Consider the following 18,712-nt stretch of genomic DNA (forward strand, 5'->3'; position numbering starts at 1 on the left):
CCTCCCCCATTCACCCCCCATCCCGACATTGCACTCTCCCAGCCCTCCCCATTCACCCACTGCACCCCCACCCCCAATTCACAGACCCATCCCGACACTGCACCCCCCTAGCCCTCCCCATTCACCCCACTGCACCCCCCGTTCACCCCCCCATCCTACCACTGCCCCCCTTCACAGCCCCATGCCGCCCCTGCAGCCCCTGCCAGCCGCGCCCCCGCGCGCTGGAGGGAGGGAGGACGAAGGGCTCCCCTCCCCCAGCCCGGAGCCGGCCGCGGTTACATAAGCGTTACGTAAGCGGCTGCTGCGGCCCGGCTCTTAGCCCAGCAGCCGCCGCCGCCACCGCTCAGCCGCATTGTCCGCGCGCAACGCCCAGACCCCAGCACGGCGGCCGGCGGGGGGGAGGCGCGGCAGCATCAGTAGCCTCTCAGCGCCCCTGCGCCACCCGGTGTCAGCCCCGCCGCAGCAGCAGCTCCGCCCCGTGCCCCGCAGCGGCCCCGGACCCAGCCACGCGGGCTTTGCACGGGCAGGGAGAGAGACAGGTAAATGAGTGATTCCTTTCCCCCCCTCCCCCTTGGTGCATAATGGACTCTCCCAACTCCCGGCAGCCAGCTATGGAGTGTTTACACTCCGGGGGACAAACCAATCTAAACGGGGGGGGGAACCCAGACAATGGATTGGGAACTGAGCCAATGGTAACGCTTGGCAAGGCTCGTAATGCCCCAGTAAGATTTTTAATTGGCGTTTGTCGAGCTGCCCGTGGAACCAGCAGCTCCTGTTTTTCCTGGAGGCGTTTGGGGTGGGCGACCCCTTGCTTTCCTCCCTCTCCCCTCAGAATGGTTCGGCCTCACCCTCCTCGGCAGCTGCTATTGGCTCAACCCTTAAAGGGGCAGGCAGGGCGCGCTTTTCTGTCCTCCGACTCAGTCCCACACCCCCCCCGTCTCAATCCCTGCCTGTCGGGCTTGTGTCGTTCGCAGGCTCCGGTTCCCGGAGGCGGCCTATGCTCTCCGCGCCCCGGGCGCAGGGATGAGGAGTGGGGGCCCCGGGCGGCAGCAGCCAGGGCCCCACGCGGCGGAGCAGCCATGGAAACGGCCGCGGCGGACGGCGGCCGCAGAGGGACACAAAGGCCCGCGGCCGAGCGGAGGCGGCGGCTGGAGCGGGAGCGGGGCCCGGCGCTGAGGGGCCCCATGGAGCCGGCGGCGGGCGGCGGGGCCGGGGCGCCGCGCTACAGCCTGGTGGCGGAGATCGGGCGCGGCTCCTACGGGGTGGTGTACGAGGCCGTGTCGGGCCGCAGCGGCGCCCGCCTGGCCGTCAAGCGGATCCGCTGCGACGCGCCCGAGAACGTGGAGCTGGCGCTGGCCGAGTTCTGGGCCCTGACCAGTCTGCGGCGCCGCCACCCCAACGTGGTGCGCTTCGAGGAGTGCGTGCTGCAGCGCGACGGGCTGGGCCAGCGCATGAGCCACGGCAACAAGCAGAGCCAGCTGTACCTGCGCCTGGTGGAGACCTCCCTGAAAGGTACCGGGACCCCCCCCCCCGTAAACACCCCCGCTCAGCGACACCCCCTGTAAATCCCCCCCCCATAACCACAGCCCGCTGTACCTGCGCCTGGGGGAGACCTCCCTGAAAGGTACCGGGACCCCCCCTCCGCGACCCCCCTGTAAATCCCCCCCCCATAACCACAGCCCGCTGTACCTGCGCCTGGGGGAGACCTCCCTGAAAGGTACCGGGACCCCCCCTCCGCGACCCCCCTGTAAATCCCCCCCCCCCCATAACCACAGCCCGCTGTACCTGCGCCTGGTGGAGACCTCCCTGAAAGGTACCGGGCCCCCCCCCCGTAAACACCCCCGCTCAGCGACCCCCCCTGTAAATCCCCCCCCCCCATAACCACAGCCCGCTGTACCTGCGCCTGGGGGAGACCTCCCTGAAAGGTACCGGGCCCCCCCCTGTAAACACTCCTCCTCAGCGACCCCCCTGTAAATCCCCCCCATAACCACAGCCCGCTGTACCTGCGCCTGGGGGAGACCTCCCTGAAAGGTACCGGGACCCCCCCTCAGCGACCCCCCTGTAAATCCCCCCCCCATAACCACAGCCCGCTGTACCTGCGCCTGGTGGAGACCTCCCTGAAAGGTACCGGGACCCCCCCCCGTAAACACCCCCGCTCAGCGACCCCCCCTGTAAATCCCCCCCCATAACCACAGCCCGCTGTACCTGCGCCTGGGGGAGACCTCCCTGAAAGGTACCGGGACCCCCCCCTCAGCGACCCCCCTGTAAATCCCCCCCCCATAACCACAGCCCGCTGTACCTGCGCCTGGTGGAGACCTCCCTGAAAGGTACCGGGACCCCCCCCTGTAAACACCCCCGCTCAGCGACCCCCCCTGTAAATCCCCCCCCCCATAACCACAGCCCGCTGTACCTGCGCCTGGGGGAGACCTCCCTGAAAGGTACCGGGACCCCCCCGCGTAAACACTCCTCCTCTGCGACCCCTTTGTAAACCCCCCCCATAGCCACAGCCCGCTGTACCTGCGCTTGGGGGAGACCTCCCTGAAAGGTACCGGGACCCCCCCCCGTAAACCCCTCCTCAGCGACCCCTCTTTAACCCACCCCATAGCCACAGCCTGCTGTACCTGTTTCCTGGGGGAGACCTCCCTGAAAGGTACCCCCCCCAGCCTGGGACCCCCCCCCCCCCGTAAACCCCTCCTCAGCGACCCCTCTGTAACCCCCCCCCCCCAGCCACAGCCTGCTGTACCTGTGCCTGGGGGGAGACCTCCCTGAAAGGTACCAGCCCCCCCCCCCAGCCCTGGGACTCCCAAACCCCCTTCAGCGACACACACACCCTGTGCAACACCCGCTCAGCGATCGCCACAACCAACTCTGCCTACGCCTGGGGGAGACCTCCCTGAAAGATACCTGGCCCCCCAGAGACCCCTCAGCCCTGGGACTGCGACCCCTCTGTACAGTATCCCTCTCAGCAACAGCCACTGCCTGCTGTACCTATGCCTGGTGGAGATCTCCCTAAAAGATACCTGGGCCCCCACAGCAACCCCACACGGTGACCTTATAGTCCTGAAACTTTGTATGCCCCCACAGCCCTATCAGATCTCCATACACCCCCACAGCAACATCTGCATCTCCTAAAGCCCTGGGAGCTCATATACACCCCACACAGTGACCCCGAATCACCCCCTTTGCAACAAGCAGAGCTAGCTCTACTTGAGCCTGGTGGAGACCTCCCTGAAAGTTACTGGGACCCACCCACAGGACCTGTACACAATCCTGGAACCCTTGTACACCCCTTCCCCTCCCCCCAACCTTTCCCCCCCAAACCCTTCATAATACCACCCATACAGCAACAAGCTATCTCCCCAGCCCCCCACCCCCGGCCTGCTACCTTGTATATATCCTCAGGGGGATCCTCCATAAACCCCTCACACAGCAGAAAGCAGAGACCACTTTACCTGTATCTGGTATAAGATCCCCCTACCCCTGCCACACAACTCCTCCCCCAGCCCCTTTCCCCATACAACTTCAACCAGGGGCCTTCCATAACCCCTGTATTTCCACTCAACTGTAAGGAAGACCTGTTCTACTTGTGGGACCCAGAGGTGTGGCACTATATACCCCCACCCCCAAGGAAGGAGGGAGGCTCCCATAGCTCTCTCAGGGATTCCTCCTCATAAACCCAGCAACAGGCAGAGTCAACTATGCATGTTCCTCAGGAAGAACTTTCTGAAAGATAATTAGAACCCTAGGCATGGGTACCACCCTTGAGGGCCCTGCCCCTCCTCCAGTGAGACCCACCTCATTTATAATAAGCAGGGCCAACCTTATCTGAGTCTGGAGACCTGGCAGAAAGGTAGTGGGGGCGCCCCTTGGGCCCCTCGTTGTGCAGTCCCTGTAGTGGAGTCCTTCCCTGGAAAACTGAGGAAAGAGGTTCCCCAGGGCAATATTCTCCCCGGAAAGATTCCTGTATGTTCTCCTCTACCCTAGAAACTGCCTCAGGCAGAAGCCATCCCCTCTCCCTCAGACCTTCCCTCATGGCAACAAGTGGAGCCAATTGTATATGAAAGTAAAAGATTCTGCTGAAGGAATCTGTAAATTGGGGAGACCACCCTGGGACCCCCATCCCCTTCCTACCCTGGGGGGGAGACGTGCACTGCATTGCAACAATCAAAGCCAGCATGAACCTGCATTTGGTGAATTTTTCCCTCAAAGCTACTGCACCCCCTCATCGTCCTCATACCTATCCTGTCATCACAGACCTGTGAGTTCTGCTATTTGCTAGGTGAAGACCCCTGTACGCTCCAAAACGCATTGGTTCACCCCCAAAAAACTTCAATAGCTTGCAGCTCAGTTACCTCCAAAGCTATTGTAACTTCTACAATGATATTGTACTGACAGGTGCTTTGAAGTAGGTAAACAGGTGGGGGGAGACCTCACCAAAAGCTACTGTACCTCAGTTTCCCCTTCCCCAGTCACCCAAGGCACTGGTGCTTGATTGTGCCCCTCTTGTTCCCTGCCACCAACGGTGTTCTGGCCTCTGAGCCCAGCACTTAGAATCCCTGCTGTGCCATTCTGCATGACCTCAGCTGGGCTATTTACAGGCATGCACAGATGTTGTGCCAACGTGCGGAGGTTCAGGATGTGGGGATTAACTCGTGCGTCTCATTTTGGATGAGTCTCAAGTAACAACCACTAGACTGTAGGGTTCAAATTCTTTAGCAGAGTGAATGTCATTTATGATCTGAAATTCATTATTCGGCATCTCTGGTTAAAGCAAAATACAGCTGAAGCTGAGCACCGGGCTTGGAGTTCCATTAGTCTCAATTGAAGGACCATTGAGAGGGAAGTACGTATGTCGGCAATGTGCAAAGCCACAGCCTTCATACATACACATGTTCAGGGCTCATGTTTGACCACGTGCCCTGTCGGCTGTTCTAGCCAATGGTGTCAATGTACATAACTCTCTTATTAGAGAGTGACTGAACCTAGATAGGGCAGTGCTCGCTAGCATGTCGGCTAAGATGCTACAAACTGGCTGCGCAGCTGCCTGGCCTCCGTGCTGTAGTTCTCTAAACACTTCTACAGTGTCCATGATATACAGCCTGCACCCTAGTTACAACACAGCAGTGCAAATGCCACCAGCTCACACAGTGTCTGTGGCCATCTCTCTTCAGTGCAGTGTGCTGGCCATATCTTCTGTTTGCCATGTGACTCTTAACAGCTGGTATCGTGAGCTAAGGAGTGTCTTTTAAGATTACATCTAATTGCAACAATGGAGAAAGGGACACCAGTTCGATTAGCTGTTAAATTTGCTCAGTGATTTGACTGAATGAAGTCACTTTGAAATGTTGAGGTTCCAAAAGGTGTTTCAGGGAAATGTCACTGCGGCAATGAAGGGGTTAGTGTACCTTGTCCATCCTACACCACCTAGAATGGAGTGCAATGTCACTGAATTCAGTGGGACTTTGTCAACACTCTTACATCAGAACTTGTCTATCAATTGTCTTTTCTCTTAGTCTCCCTCTGCTGCCTGCTCTGTGTGTAAAAACCTAGAGGCAGAAGAAGACTGTTCCCAGTAATTTTCTCTATGCAAAGTTCAAAACCTGCTGAGGAAAACTAACGAACTCAGTCCTTCCATGCACCCTTCAGAGACAAAAACCAGGGAAGGACCCCAACAATTGAGGGGGGGAGAGGGGAGTGGCCAACAAATCACCCAAAAAAAGCCATAGAGTGCAAATAAAGGGGAGGATCAAGGCTAGAGGAGGAAGAAGGCAAATACAGGAATAGAAGGGAGACTAGTGTCCCATGTTGCTTTTCCCACTACACCTACTGCAAGGTGCCTGCTCTTTCTGCTGTTTGTGTGTAGCATTCCCGCATAAGTCAGAGTAGGAGGCTAGATCATTAGCAGAATTTAAAATGCCAAATTCCTACCCAAAAGCCATGTTCTATCCTGTGTGTATAGGATTCCTATTAATAGTCTCGGTGTAGTTTATGGTCCCAATTGTGTAGCTCTGCCACACAAAGCCCTCATGTGGTGAGGACCAGGTTAGGGTAACACCCCACCCCACCCCCCATGTAACAATCAGCACCCTCTTCAAAACTCAGCTACGTGCAGTCTTCAGACTCACTGTCACAGTGGTGTGAATGTGCACATGCAACCTGAGTGTAACATTAGTTGTACCTTTGTGTCTATGGGGCCAGATTCTCTGTTTTGGTTCCAGCTGACTTGCACTGACTCAATAGCACAAAACTGCTTGAAAGCAGCCCTGAAGGATCAGTAGAGGATTGGCCCTGATGTAGGAGAGGTAGTTCCCATTGCCAGTTCTATGCCACTCACTCCCTGGTGTGTGGGTAAGGGGACATGCCAGAGGGGAGGGCTGAGGAGAGCCTATGGGATCACTGCAACCAGCATAATCCAAAGCATCCTAAGGACTCTCCTAAATTACGCTGAAGGCCATTTTGGTCCCCATCTGGCCCAGGATCAGGGGAGCAGAAAGGTGGCTTGGAGCAGCCTTTTCCCAGCTCTCATCATGCCTATTGTCTAAACTTTTCATTGTTCTTGGTCACTTAATTTCACTTTCGGAAATTCCATTTTAGCTACTACTTTGTCAGATCTTTAAATGGAGGCTCTTTATTTCGACAGCAGAAAGGTGATTTAACAAATTTAAAATTTTCTGGGTTATAGAAAAAGTGAATAAATATTGCTCCTGGCATAGACCTGGTAGGTCAGTGTCCCACTCCCAGTTACTAGCACTGTACTTGGCCTACTACTGTGGATGCAGCTATCTGGACACGAGAGGGCTTGGCTTGTGGAAGTCCAGTGGCCGAGGATGTGCTTCAAAACTCAACAATCCTCTCTTTGCTCTTAAAAACTGAAGGCTTTTCTTCATTGCTAAGCCAATATTTCAGCTTGTTGGAAACTGACTGGCTCTGTTACTGAGCTTGGCCGCCACTACACAGGTCACACTTGTAGAAAGGTGCCCATCAACACCACTAGAATCTGAATGCTTTTGCATTCCCACATGTGCCCTATACCTTGGTACTGGCTGCACTCCTACTTTTGTATGATATGCACACGAGGGGTGTGCCATTACTGTTATAAGCAGAGTCCATACATCCTCAGGCATAGAATACACAACACAAAGAACAGCTGTTCAGAGTTATTACCCAAACAGTAAAAAGAAAATTATGCTCAAATAAATTGGTTAGTCTCTAAGGTGCCACAAGTCCTTTTTTTTTTTTTTTTTGCCAATACAGACTAACACGGCTGCTACTCTGAAACCTACCAAAATAGAGTAATTCCTTGCCAGGAATAGCCATCCAACCCAAAATCTTCCTGCAGGGGGCTGGAGCAGCACTGACTGAAGGGTATATACAAACTCTTGTGTCTTAATGAGGTGTTGTGTTTTTTTTAATTAAGTTGAGTTAATAAAGTTATAAATTATAAGTACTCGTAACTGTTTTGACTGACTGCAAACGTTTTTGTTCCCAAGACCAGTAGCTCTGTCTTTGGTTTTCCATTCTGTCATGTCCTTTTCCCACTCTCCCACCAAGGGCGGCTCAGACAGTGGCTGCTGTTTTCCTGTTCCGAGTTTTCAGAAACAAATAACCCTTCTTTCCCCAAATAGACTGTTTGTCACCGAGACTCTAACTTGGAGGGATTCCCTCTTTACAGAACTCTTATTCGGGAGCCTTGGTTTGGCCTGCCCAGCAAATGCCACCAGCACACCACCTCCCGATGGCTTGTTTAAAGCAGGGGTTCTCAACCTCTCTCTTTCTAAGCCTCCCCACCCACGCCACCCCCATGCTATAAAAACTCCACAGCCCGCCTGTGCCATAACTGTTTGTCTGCATATAAAAGCCAGGGCCAGCATTGGGGGGTAGGGAGGAGGAGGCAGGGCAATTGCCCAGGGCCCCATACCACAGGTGGTCCCACAAAACTAAATTACTCAGGCTTCAGCCCCAGGTGATAGGGCTTCAGCTTTCTGCCCTGTGCTCCAGTGAGTCTGTTGGTGGCCCTGTTTGGTGGACCCCCTGAAACCTGCTTGCAGCCCCCAAGGGGGCCTTGGGCCCCTTGTTGAGAACTGCTGGTTTAAAGGGTCTCCCTCCCACTCCTCCCTCTGATCTAACTTTCATCATTCACGTAGGACAGGGAGGTACAGCCGGATCCTTCTTTTCTAATTTCCATGGCAGTAGTCATGGTTACAGACTGTTTATGCAAATAACCAGTATTTCTCTCCACCTACCCATACCAATCACTGACCATTACAGAGACTGACATTAAAGAGCTGATGACTTGGCCTGTTTGGTGTTCTTTGGCTTTATCAGCCATTGGAAATCCTGGTTTCTTTCCCATGCGGTCTCTAGAGTCTGTGCTAAAACGTTTATTTGCTGGAGGGTGGAGTCATTTAACACATTTTAACTCTTCAGCTCTGCCCATATGTTTTGATAGAAAAAGTAGAGGCAATTGAGTTGAGTACTCTGGGTTTATGATGAAATTTAATTCTCAACATCTTATGAGGAAATACTCCAGTTGCACTAACAGGTTCTGCCTGTATAACCAAGGTCAACTTCCATCTTCTCTCCTGCATCATGTTAGTTCGCTACATTCAGGAAGTGCTGTTTGCTAGGAGGTGAACAGTTCAAGATTCCTCCCCTCCCTGCTGGGAATATGGCTGTAGGCACAGATATCATCCCAAATAAGCTCCAGTGGTAATCAGTAGTCTTTGTACTCGTATAACTATATCTACACGAGGGCTTTTTCCAATATACACCTATATTAACAAAAAATCATACCCCTTACCAATAGAAACAATGAGGAGTCCAGTGGCACCTTAAAGACTTAACAGATTTATTTGGGCATAAGCTTTCATGGGTAAAAAAGGGATCTGAAGAATTGGGTTTTTACCCACAAAAGCCTGTGCCCAAATAAATCTGTTAGTCTTTAAGGTGCCAGCAGACTCCTTTTTGTTTTTGTGGATACAGACTAACGCAGCTACCCCTCTGATACTTACCAATGGAATTATGCCAGTAAAACTTAGAGTAGGCCAGCCCTTAGTGGCTCCCGTCACCACAGCGGAGGAAACACTATAGGAGAGCAAGCTCGATTCTCTTCTGATTCCTACATCATTAGCAAGGCTGAGAATTCTAACTGCAGAATCTCACTGGTGGTAAATGCAGAAACTGAAAAACATAGCTTGGTTTTCAGATTCCAGGTGGAGTGTGCAGGACTGATAGTAAAACTGTTCACTTGCAATCTGAGCTCTGTAGAAACTAAAGAGGGTGGGTTCATGTTTACCTCCTCTCAGTGCCATTTGTAGAACAACTTTTAAGCAAACCGTCCTTTAAGCTGGTGTCTAGGGTATGGTTGTGACTGTGATAGGAAGTGAAAAATATTCTATAGCCCCCTCATTCCACAGGGCCCCAAAGCAGTTAAACTGTAGAGATGAGGGTGTCAGTCAGCCAGTCTGCAGCCTTCTGCATAACTTACAAATGACACACTTAGCAGCAGTGATCACCAGCATGTTCTCGTGAGGGCAGCTCTGGCTAGACTCCTCAGGACTTTCCGCTGCATTTAAAACAGAACTGTCTTACCATGGCTAACCTCTTGCTGTGTCTGCCATTACCATGCCTCTGTCTTTCTTTCTTTTTTGTAAGGTGAGAGGATCTTGGGCTATGCCGAGGAGCCCTGTTATCTCTGGTTCGTCATGGAGTTCTGCGAAGGGGGAGATCTGAATCAGTACGTGCTCTCGCGGCGACCAGACCCGGCCACTAACAAGAGTTTCATGCTACAACTAACCAGCGCAATTGCCTTCCTGCACAAGAACCATATTGTGCACAGGGACCTGAAGCCAGACAACATCTTGATCACCGAGAAGTCTGGCACCCCGGTTCTCAAGGTGGCAGACTTCGGACTCAGCAAGGTCTGTGCTGGGCTGACGGCTCGGGGCAAGGAAGGTGGGAATGATAACAAAAATGTGAATGTGAACAAGTACTGGCTGTCTTCAGCCTGCGGCTCTGACTTCTACATGGCCCCTGAGGTCTGGGAGGGACACTACACTGCCAAGGCAGACATCTTTGCCCTGGGCATCATCATCTGGGCCATGATTGAGAGGATAACTTTCATCGACGCAGAGACCAAGAAGGAGCTACTGGGGACCTACATCAAGCAGGGCACAGAGATTGTGCCCGTTGGGGAAGCACTGCTAGAAAACCCAAAGATGGAGTTGCATATCCCCCAGAAACGCAGGACTTCCATGTCTGAGGGGATCAAGCAACTCTTGAAAGACATGTTAGCTGCTAACCCACAGGATCGACCTGATGCCTTTGAGCTTGAAACCAGAATGGACCAGGTTACATGTGCTGCTTAAATTCAGGGCAAAGCATTAGTGCATTTTGCAATTGGGTAAGTGTTCTGCAGTTTTTCTGCAACTCTTTTCTTCACCTATTGCACCATCCCACTTATTGGCTGTACTGTGTAATAGCACAGTGGAGCCTTTTATATTCTTAGCTATTTATCCACTGACTCATGTAAGGACTACTTCCTGAGGCTTTCATCCACCTTTATTTAAATAAAATCATAAAAGAAGATGGAAAACAGAACTAGCAGCATCCCTGTCTAATGTTCTCCAAACCCTATATTGGAAACAGTGTCTAACACACCTACCTCACTCACTCACTGACCGAGCTGGCTAGTGTATTCTATAGTTAAGGTTACTAGAACCACTGTGATGAGAAACAAACCAAAATCTATGAGATCTTACTTTTGTGTGCTCGTCCCCACACCATCAGTCACCTGAGCAGAGTAAGGTCTCTAGGCAACTCATCCCTGCCTGGAGACCTTACTCTGCTCAGGTGAGTGATGTTGTGAGGCAAGGGACCACTGAAACAATTAGGACAAAAACTTTCCTGCTGGCTCATTCTCTGTGCACTAACCGACTAGAGGGAGGGATCCTGCAGGGAAAGAATAGTATGCTAACGTGATCCTTGTATCATGTGTACACATGAGGGGGCAGAAGGCTTCATTGGCTGCCTTGTCGATAACTAGAGTGCGTCCCTTTGCAGCCTTACTGTTCTCTTAATTGTGGGTTTTGCATGTAATATAGCAATTTTCTTCTGTTTGTACACAAATGAAGCTCATCACTATGCTCAGAGGCCTTCCCATGATAAGGTGCCATATTCCACTCACTAGCTATCTTTTGGATGCAATACAGTTTTGCTCAGCTACTTAATCCTTTCCACATCAAAGGACCTCCTCTACTTAATGGTTGCAATCAGGCTGAGCCTAGTTTAGGCAACCCTGAAGCTGGAACATTGGACATCCGATCTCCTGGGCTCTGCATACCCATTCCCACCCCAATATAATGTACTGGACTGATAACACCATTATTGAATTTGAAGAGCTAAAACAGCTGTGCACACTGCTTAGGCATATACTGGGTAAAGTGGCAGGTGAGTTTTCAGCATGCACAATCCTGCTTCATCTAGAAGGAATGTAATTGGTCGTGTTTCAGTTTTACTTCCCAGTACTAAATAAGGGAATTCCTTATAGCATGAAATATACTCGTGCAATGCCAGACACATGTTCCTGTATTTGGCACAGTTGGGCAATATAAGCCTTCACAGGCAGAACGTTTACAGAATTGTTGTATTTTAACAGATTGCTCCCAGCTCATTTAAATGGAACCTCTTTCCTTCTAAGCTCAGTTCCCTAAACCACACCTAGGAACTCCAAAATTCAAGGAGGAAGCAAAGCTCTCATAGTTTGCCCTTGCCACTGCTGTATTCAGAACCTAAAGGACTCCAGTAGCCAAAAGCCTTGTCTGTCAGAGCTGTAGAACTAAGGAATGGGGTTACATTAAGGTGGTGTCCTCAGTACCTGGGAAGTATTTATTTGTGGCAAAGCCACTTAGAAACAAAAACAGTTACTAGGGACTCCCCAAGCCAAAGAACTGGGATGAAACTGGAAAATTGCAGATCTGGGAGATGAAAGTAAAACTGGCCTTTGGAGAATCTTGGTCTTTCAAAAATTCTTGCAGTGTTCTCTGTATAATGCTGATCAGGAATGATCTGTGACACTTCATTAGTGGAAAAATGACTAAACTGGAACTTAGCCACCTGTTCTGCTTGCTGTGGTCAGGAGAGTGAGGAGCTCATACTCAAATTAAATATTAAAGGAAATTACAAATTGGAGCTGCCTTGGCATGTCACTATTTTCCTCCTTCACGGTGAAGTTGTGCAACATGTGTTAAGATCAACCCGTAGACTAGAGACATGCCTCTGCAGTAATATGCATGTACAACAGGATGAGTTAAGGGCACTTTGGCAGCCCTGGCTCCTAATTTCCTCGCTGCTGTTGATTTGCCTTGACCTGAAGTGAGCATTCTGAAGATTATGTAATAAAGATGTGCTCTCCCTCCCCTTTCTCTAGACACCAGTTTGGAATGTGCCCAGACAAGTACATTATTTGGGGCATTTCTTACCAGCGTCAATCAGCAGCTGGTTTTCTCAGCTGAAGAGCTGCTGTGATTGAATTAAGATTTTTATTTTTTTGGTAAGAATCTGACTTAACCCAGGAAAGCAAAGACACCCTTAGTTGAGACTTTGTTCTAGATACTCTCCCTCTAATGCCATGTATGTGATAAAAGGTACATCACAGTGAGTGACTGAATGGTGGGGCTGCATTAGTGCACAGGATGGTGGATCATTGGCTGTGTATAATGCAGGTTCCTGATGAGGTTGAGGTAGGGAGTTAAGAATGAATGAGCAGAATTGTGAACCCTTGAAATGGACTTTAGTGATAACTGATCCTTACCTGTTCTGACTAGATGCTACTAGAATAGCATACTTCACCTTTTGGTTTTAAGGGAAGAGGTGGATGTTTTCCTCCCGTGGGGGTTGGGGATACGCTATTTTTAAAGCGCCTGGCATCATGCATCTCCCGCGTGGTCCATGTTTTGCCTCTGCTGTTGCCATCTGTGATCACTCATGCTCTACTAACACGATGCTGCTGAGTTACGTAACAAGCCAGTGCCCTCTGGGGAAAATCCATTCTGCACATATCTGCAGAATAGTAAATGCAGGAATAATAAACAGAGAGGACAGTCCTACCCTGCAGCGGTTTACTTAAAACTCTAGCTGCCTGTTCAGATTCTCCCCTTTCCTATCCATGGATGGAGCCAGCAATTAGTCTTCACCAAATGTTTCCTTTAGTGACCCAGCCACAGTGGAAGTGGTTACCACTCATATAACTAAACTGAATGTGCCATCGTGGCTATGCTTTGCTTGTCCCCAGTAGCTGAGCTGAGTGCCGGCCATATGTTCATTGTAGACTTGGCGATTCTTTTGCATGATGGGGAAGTATTTCTCTGGTTCCTTCACTGTGCAGCAGTGCTCTTACATGCATGGCTTTTTAAACAGCATTCACACCTTCAAATCCACAATAGGTCCCTTACGCTAAAGCTCAGCAACAATGAAACATTCCCAACTCTTAAGTCTGAAACTGCCTGAGAAGCTTTAAATGAACTTAAATCAGTGCCTGAGGTCAGCATTAATGCCCCAGCAGTTGAGCATTTGACCACAAATCACTTCCCACAGCAAGTGTAACTTTGACCCTTATGAACCTTGTATCTTGAATTGCTGTATGTGCCATTCAGAACAGGCCTCTCATTTCTGTTTGAAGAGTTAAATGGCAAGAGACTTCAGACTGTAATTTAACTAAAGTTCATGTCCTAGCTTAGACACCACGCAATGCTGCCAGCCAGAGCTTGCCCATACTGGCCCCTTCTGGCTTCTCAAGGTCCAAGGGGGCTCGTGTCTCTACACTGATGCTACAGATATTGCAGATCTGCCACTCAGCAGATTTTATATTTAACCAATATTTAGGGTTTTGTGGGGGAAAGTGTTCCTGCTGTTCTGCTGCTGAAGCCAGCTGGAACCCGTGAAGGTGACCTTCCTACTGGTTTTACCAGCCTGGCTGAGTACCCCAGAGCTGTCTGTCCCACATGACAGGTTTCAGAGGAACAGCCGTGTTAGTCTGTATTCGCAAAAAGAAAAGGAGTACTTGTGGCACCTTAGAGACTAACCAATTTATTTGAGCATGAGCTTTCGTGAGCTACAGCTCACTTCATCGGATGCATACCGTGGAAACTGCAGCAGACTTTATATACACACAGAGAATATGAAACAATACCTCCTCCCACCCCACTGTCCTGCTGGTAATAGCTTATCTAAAGTGATCATCAGGTTGGGCCATTTCCAGCACAAATCCAGGTTTTCTCACCCTCCACCCCCCCACACAAATTCACTCTCCTGCTGGTGATAGCCCATCCAAAGTGACAACTCTTTACACAATGTGCATGATAATCAAGTTGGGCCATTTCCTGCACAAATCCAGGTTCTCTCACCCCCCTCACAAAAACCACACACACAAACTCACTATCCTGCTGGTAATAGCTCATCCAAAGTGACCATTCTCCCTACAATGTGCATGATAATTAAGGTGGGCCATTTCCAGCACAAATCCAGGTTTTCTCACATCCCCCCCACTCCCATACACACACAAACTCCTTCTCCTGCTGGTAATAGCTCATCCAAACTGACCGCTCTTCAAGTTTAAATCCAAGTTAAACCAGAACATCTGGGGGGGGGGTAGGAAAAAACAAGAGGAAATAGGCTACCTTGCATAATGACTTAGCCACTCCCAGTCTCTATTTAAGCCTAAATTAATAGTATACAATTTGCAAATGAATTCCAATTCAGCAGTTTCTCGCTGGAGTCTGGATTTGAAGTTTTTTTGTTTTACTCAGACTGTCCTAGCTGTTGCTCCTGACTCCGTGCACATGGACTTTCTGTGTAAGAGTAAAAAGAAAAGGAGGACTTGTGGCACCTTAGAGACTAACACATTTATTTGAGCATAAGCTTTTGTGAGCTACAGCTCACTTCATCGGATGCATTCAGTGGAAAATACAGTGAGGAGATTTATATACATAGAGAACATGAAACAATGGGTGTTACCATACACACTGTAAAGAGAGTGATCACTTAAGGTAAGGCTATTACCCGCGGGGGGGGGGGGGTTGAGGGAGAACCTTTTGTAGTGATAATCAAGGTGGGCCATTTCCAGAAGTTGACAAGAACATCTGAGGAACAGTGGGGGGTGGAGGGGGGGAATAAACATGGGGAAATAGTTTTACTTTGTGTAATAACCCATCCACTCCCAGTCTCTATTCAAGCCTAAGTTAATTGTATCCAGTTTGCAAATGAATTCCAATTCAGCAGTCTCTTGTTGGAGTCTGTTTTTGAAGTTTTTTGGTGAAGAATTGCAACTTTTAGGTCTGTAATTGAGTGACCAAAGAGATTGAAGTCTTCTCCAACTGGTTTTTGAATGTTTTGAATGTTCCAACTGCTGGAAATAGCCCACCTTGATTATCACTACAAAAGGTTTCTCGCCCCCCACTCTCCTGCTGGTAATAGCTCACCTTAAGTGATCACTCTCTTTACAGCGTGTATGGTAACACCCATTGTTTCATGTTCTCTATGTATATAAATCTCCCCACTGTATTTTCAACTGAATGCATCCGATGAAGTGAGCTGTAGCTTGCGAAAGCTTATGCGCAAATAAATTGGTTAGTCTCTAAGGTGCCACAAGTATTCCTTTTCTTTTTGCGAATACAGACTAACACGGCTGCTACTCTGAAACCTGTCTGTAAGAGTAGAAGGCATTTCCTGCAATGTTTGTGTGCATATTTCACTGAAATAAACAGAATTTTTTTTCTCCTCCTCATTTGAGTAGACATAAGGGGTAAGGCTTTCACAGGACCCCAGCTTCTGGAGGGTGCTGTCACTGTTCCTAAGGTCTTATACACAATCTATACAATCTTTCCCTTTCTAGGTATGTGATACAGAAGTTATTCTAGTACAACCAGAAACTGAGCTGTTTGATCCGGGTGGGTGACCTCAGGTTAATCCCTTGATTCCTGTAGGTGTTTAGCATGGTTACTGCACTTGCATTACACATTAGCAGGTACTTAACCTCTCCATGCCTCAAGGGGGAGGCTGACTGTAAGCATGAAAGTAGTTGGATAATATCACTTGTAAGGTTTCAGAGTAACAGCCGTGTTAGTCTGTATTCGCAAAAAGAAAAGGAGTACTTGTAGCACCTTAGAGACTAACCAATTTATTTGAGCATGAGCTTTCGTGAGCTACAGCTCACTTCATCAGATGTATATAAGTTACTTGTAAGTAACTGTCAGCATTAATGTGCATTCCATCTTGTGGGTCTGATTCTGCCATGTTACTTGGTGCAGAGCAACACTAAAGGGGCAGAAGCAGGCCAGGCAGTTTCTTTGTGGCTAGAGACACATAGGATTTCCTTCCTTGTTCACTCTGCAGTTATCATCCTGTTCTGTATTTCGGTGAAAGCATGTACTGCTTGATCACAGACAGTGGCATCAGTTCCCCCTTTTCCCAGCTGTGCACTGCATTCTAGTGTTGTGGCCACTGTGGAATATGTACGCAGCGGACTTCCCTCTCCCTGTGTTAACTGTGGCAGCAAACCATCCCTTATGGTTACAGGTTAGGCAAGTTACTTATATTTGGACATCAATATAGTATTGGATGTAGTTAAATATCTATACAGCCAGGAACCTAGGGCACTCTGGCAGGGATGAGTTGCCTAGAGACATTACTCTGATCAGGTGAGTGATGATGTGGGGACGAGCACACACAAGAAAGATCTCATAGATTTTGGTTTGTGTCTCATCACAGTGGTTCTAGTAACCTTAACTATAGAAATAAGCAGATACTAAGAGGAGTAAAGGCAAGATCTTTCCTGTGCTGTTCTGATAGTTGAGGCTTTGGTCCCCCTAGAGTGATCTTGCATAACTTACCTTTCAAAAGCTATAAACATCCTGATTAATGCTCTCCCGAAACTGCTTCAAGAGCTGTTCTTCTTTGAGAATGGAAAGTGTTATTTTAAAACAGTTGAAGTGTGATCGGAGGGCTGTACAGAGCTGTTAGCACTGGGTATTCCTCAACTACCGCATGCCCAGAAAGTTTAAGGTTGCCAGGTGGTGCCTTGAGCCCTTCCAGAAGGGGGTAGTGGCAAAACTTAAACCTCTGAAAACAGGAAATATAGAGCTAAAAAAAACACCTATACAATCTTAACCTTGTCCTCTTTGAGTGCTGACGTAATATTCCCGTAACACACATGCTGATGCCCTGCCCCTGCAGCTAGGGTAGAACACTCAGGGAATAGGCCACGTGAGTAGTATAGGACTAAGTCCAACACCTTCCCTTTGCTACAGCAAAACTTGTTTAGCTGACATGTACTAAACAAGAGCTGCCTACACCCCACTCACCGTGCCTGCACCACAGAAACCACCACATTTTACAAGCCCTTCGCCCTCATGGACCGCAATCCATCCAACATTATGCTTTCACTTACCAGTCATTGAACCCCAGTTCACTCCTATTCCCCCTCGCTGCTGACAATCCCCATGGCAAGAGACCCTGTGCAGCACTGAAATGAGGCATATTGCATCCCTAAAGATATGCATATACCTCTGTCCTTGGATCACACACATGGTGAGGAGGGAGTGGATCTCAGACTTCCTAGATCATCCCATCACAATCACAGCTTTGTGAAGCTGCTCTAGCTAATCCCTCCACCATTCAGTAGGGCTATATCTAGCACAGTGAATGCAACAGAAGTGCATGCAGATAACTCCCAGTGGCTGTTGCCAACTCCAGAGGGGCAGAGTTAAGGTTGCAGTGCTGTGTATCTTAACTGTTTATCCTGGTTTTCAGAGGTCTTTGTGTAGCCCCTCTCCACATTAGGGAAGGGCATGAGGCACCATGGGGTAACCTGAACCCTGGGTTAAACTCTTGGTCATTTAATTGTTCTTTTAAAAAAGTTTCTCCGCACCCAGCTCTTCTCCCTGCACTGCCTCAAGCTCCTCCGCTATTATTAGCTTGGCCACAGAATGCACTGGCTGGGTGTTGGTACTTTCACTGTCTCTATCATCTGCAGTGTCTGCCTGTCCAGCACAGCCTGCTCAGTCTTCCTCAGCTGTCCTCCCGATGGAGAGGCAGGCATCAGCATGGGACCCACACATTAAGGAGCTAGGGAGAGGAAGCAGGAATTGTGCTGGGAATAGCATGGAGTTAAGGGGGACATCTTTTGAAGGGAAGTATAGAAATTGGAGGAGGGCCATAAAGAAAGCTTGGTCTAGTGGTTAGGAGCTGGGACATGGGAGACCTGGGTTCAATTCCCTGCTCTGCAACAGACTTCCTGTATGACCATAGACCACATCTAGTCTCTGGCTTTCAGTTCTCCATCTGTAAAACTGAGGAAGAACACCACCACTGGCCTAAGGTGTATTGAGGATAAATACGGTAATGACTGTGAGGTGATTACAGTGATAGGGGCCATGCAAGTACCTATAATTGGAGCTTTTGGGGGTGGTCTGCTGGAGCCCCCCCACATAGTTCTGACCCTCCCTCCTTTCCAGCCCACTCTTGCTTGCACTGTTCCAGCACCCAGGATGACTGGGCCCAGGGCCTCCCACCTCCCAGTTGGGTGTCCTAACTACTGGACTGCAGTTATTCCCTCTCTCTGGCTCACTCACTATCATAGTCCAGAGACAGTTATTCCCATTCTCTCTCTCTAGTCCAGGGGTTAGGGCACCCACATGGGAGGTGGGAAACCCTGGGC

General features: G+C 49.6%; 1 protein-coding gene across 1 annotated transcript in view; it reads left to right on the plus strand.

The window, feature by feature from the left end:
- The first annotated feature begins 416 nt into the window (after positions 1-416).
- STK35 (serine/threonine kinase 35) overlaps positions 417-18,712 on the plus strand; it is a 32,737-nt gene continuing 14,441 nt past the window's right edge. The window contains exons 1-3 of the mRNA XM_048819860.2: positions 417-539; positions 975-1,512; positions 9,655-10,402. Of these exons, the coding sequence (XP_048675817.2) occupies positions 1,080-1,512; positions 9,655-10,367 (1,146 nt within the window). The 5' untranslated portion in view covers positions 417-539; positions 975-1,079 and the 3' untranslated portion in view covers positions 10,368-10,402. The remainder of the gene's footprint in view (positions 540-974; positions 1,513-9,654; positions 10,403-18,712) is intronic.

The sequence above is a fragment of the Caretta caretta genome, chromosome 13, assembly GCF_965140235.1.
Source record: "Caretta caretta isolate rCarCar2 chromosome 13, rCarCar1.hap1, whole genome shotgun sequence".
NCBI classification, from domain to species: domain Eukaryota; kingdom Metazoa; phylum Chordata; order Testudines; family Cheloniidae; genus Caretta; species Caretta caretta.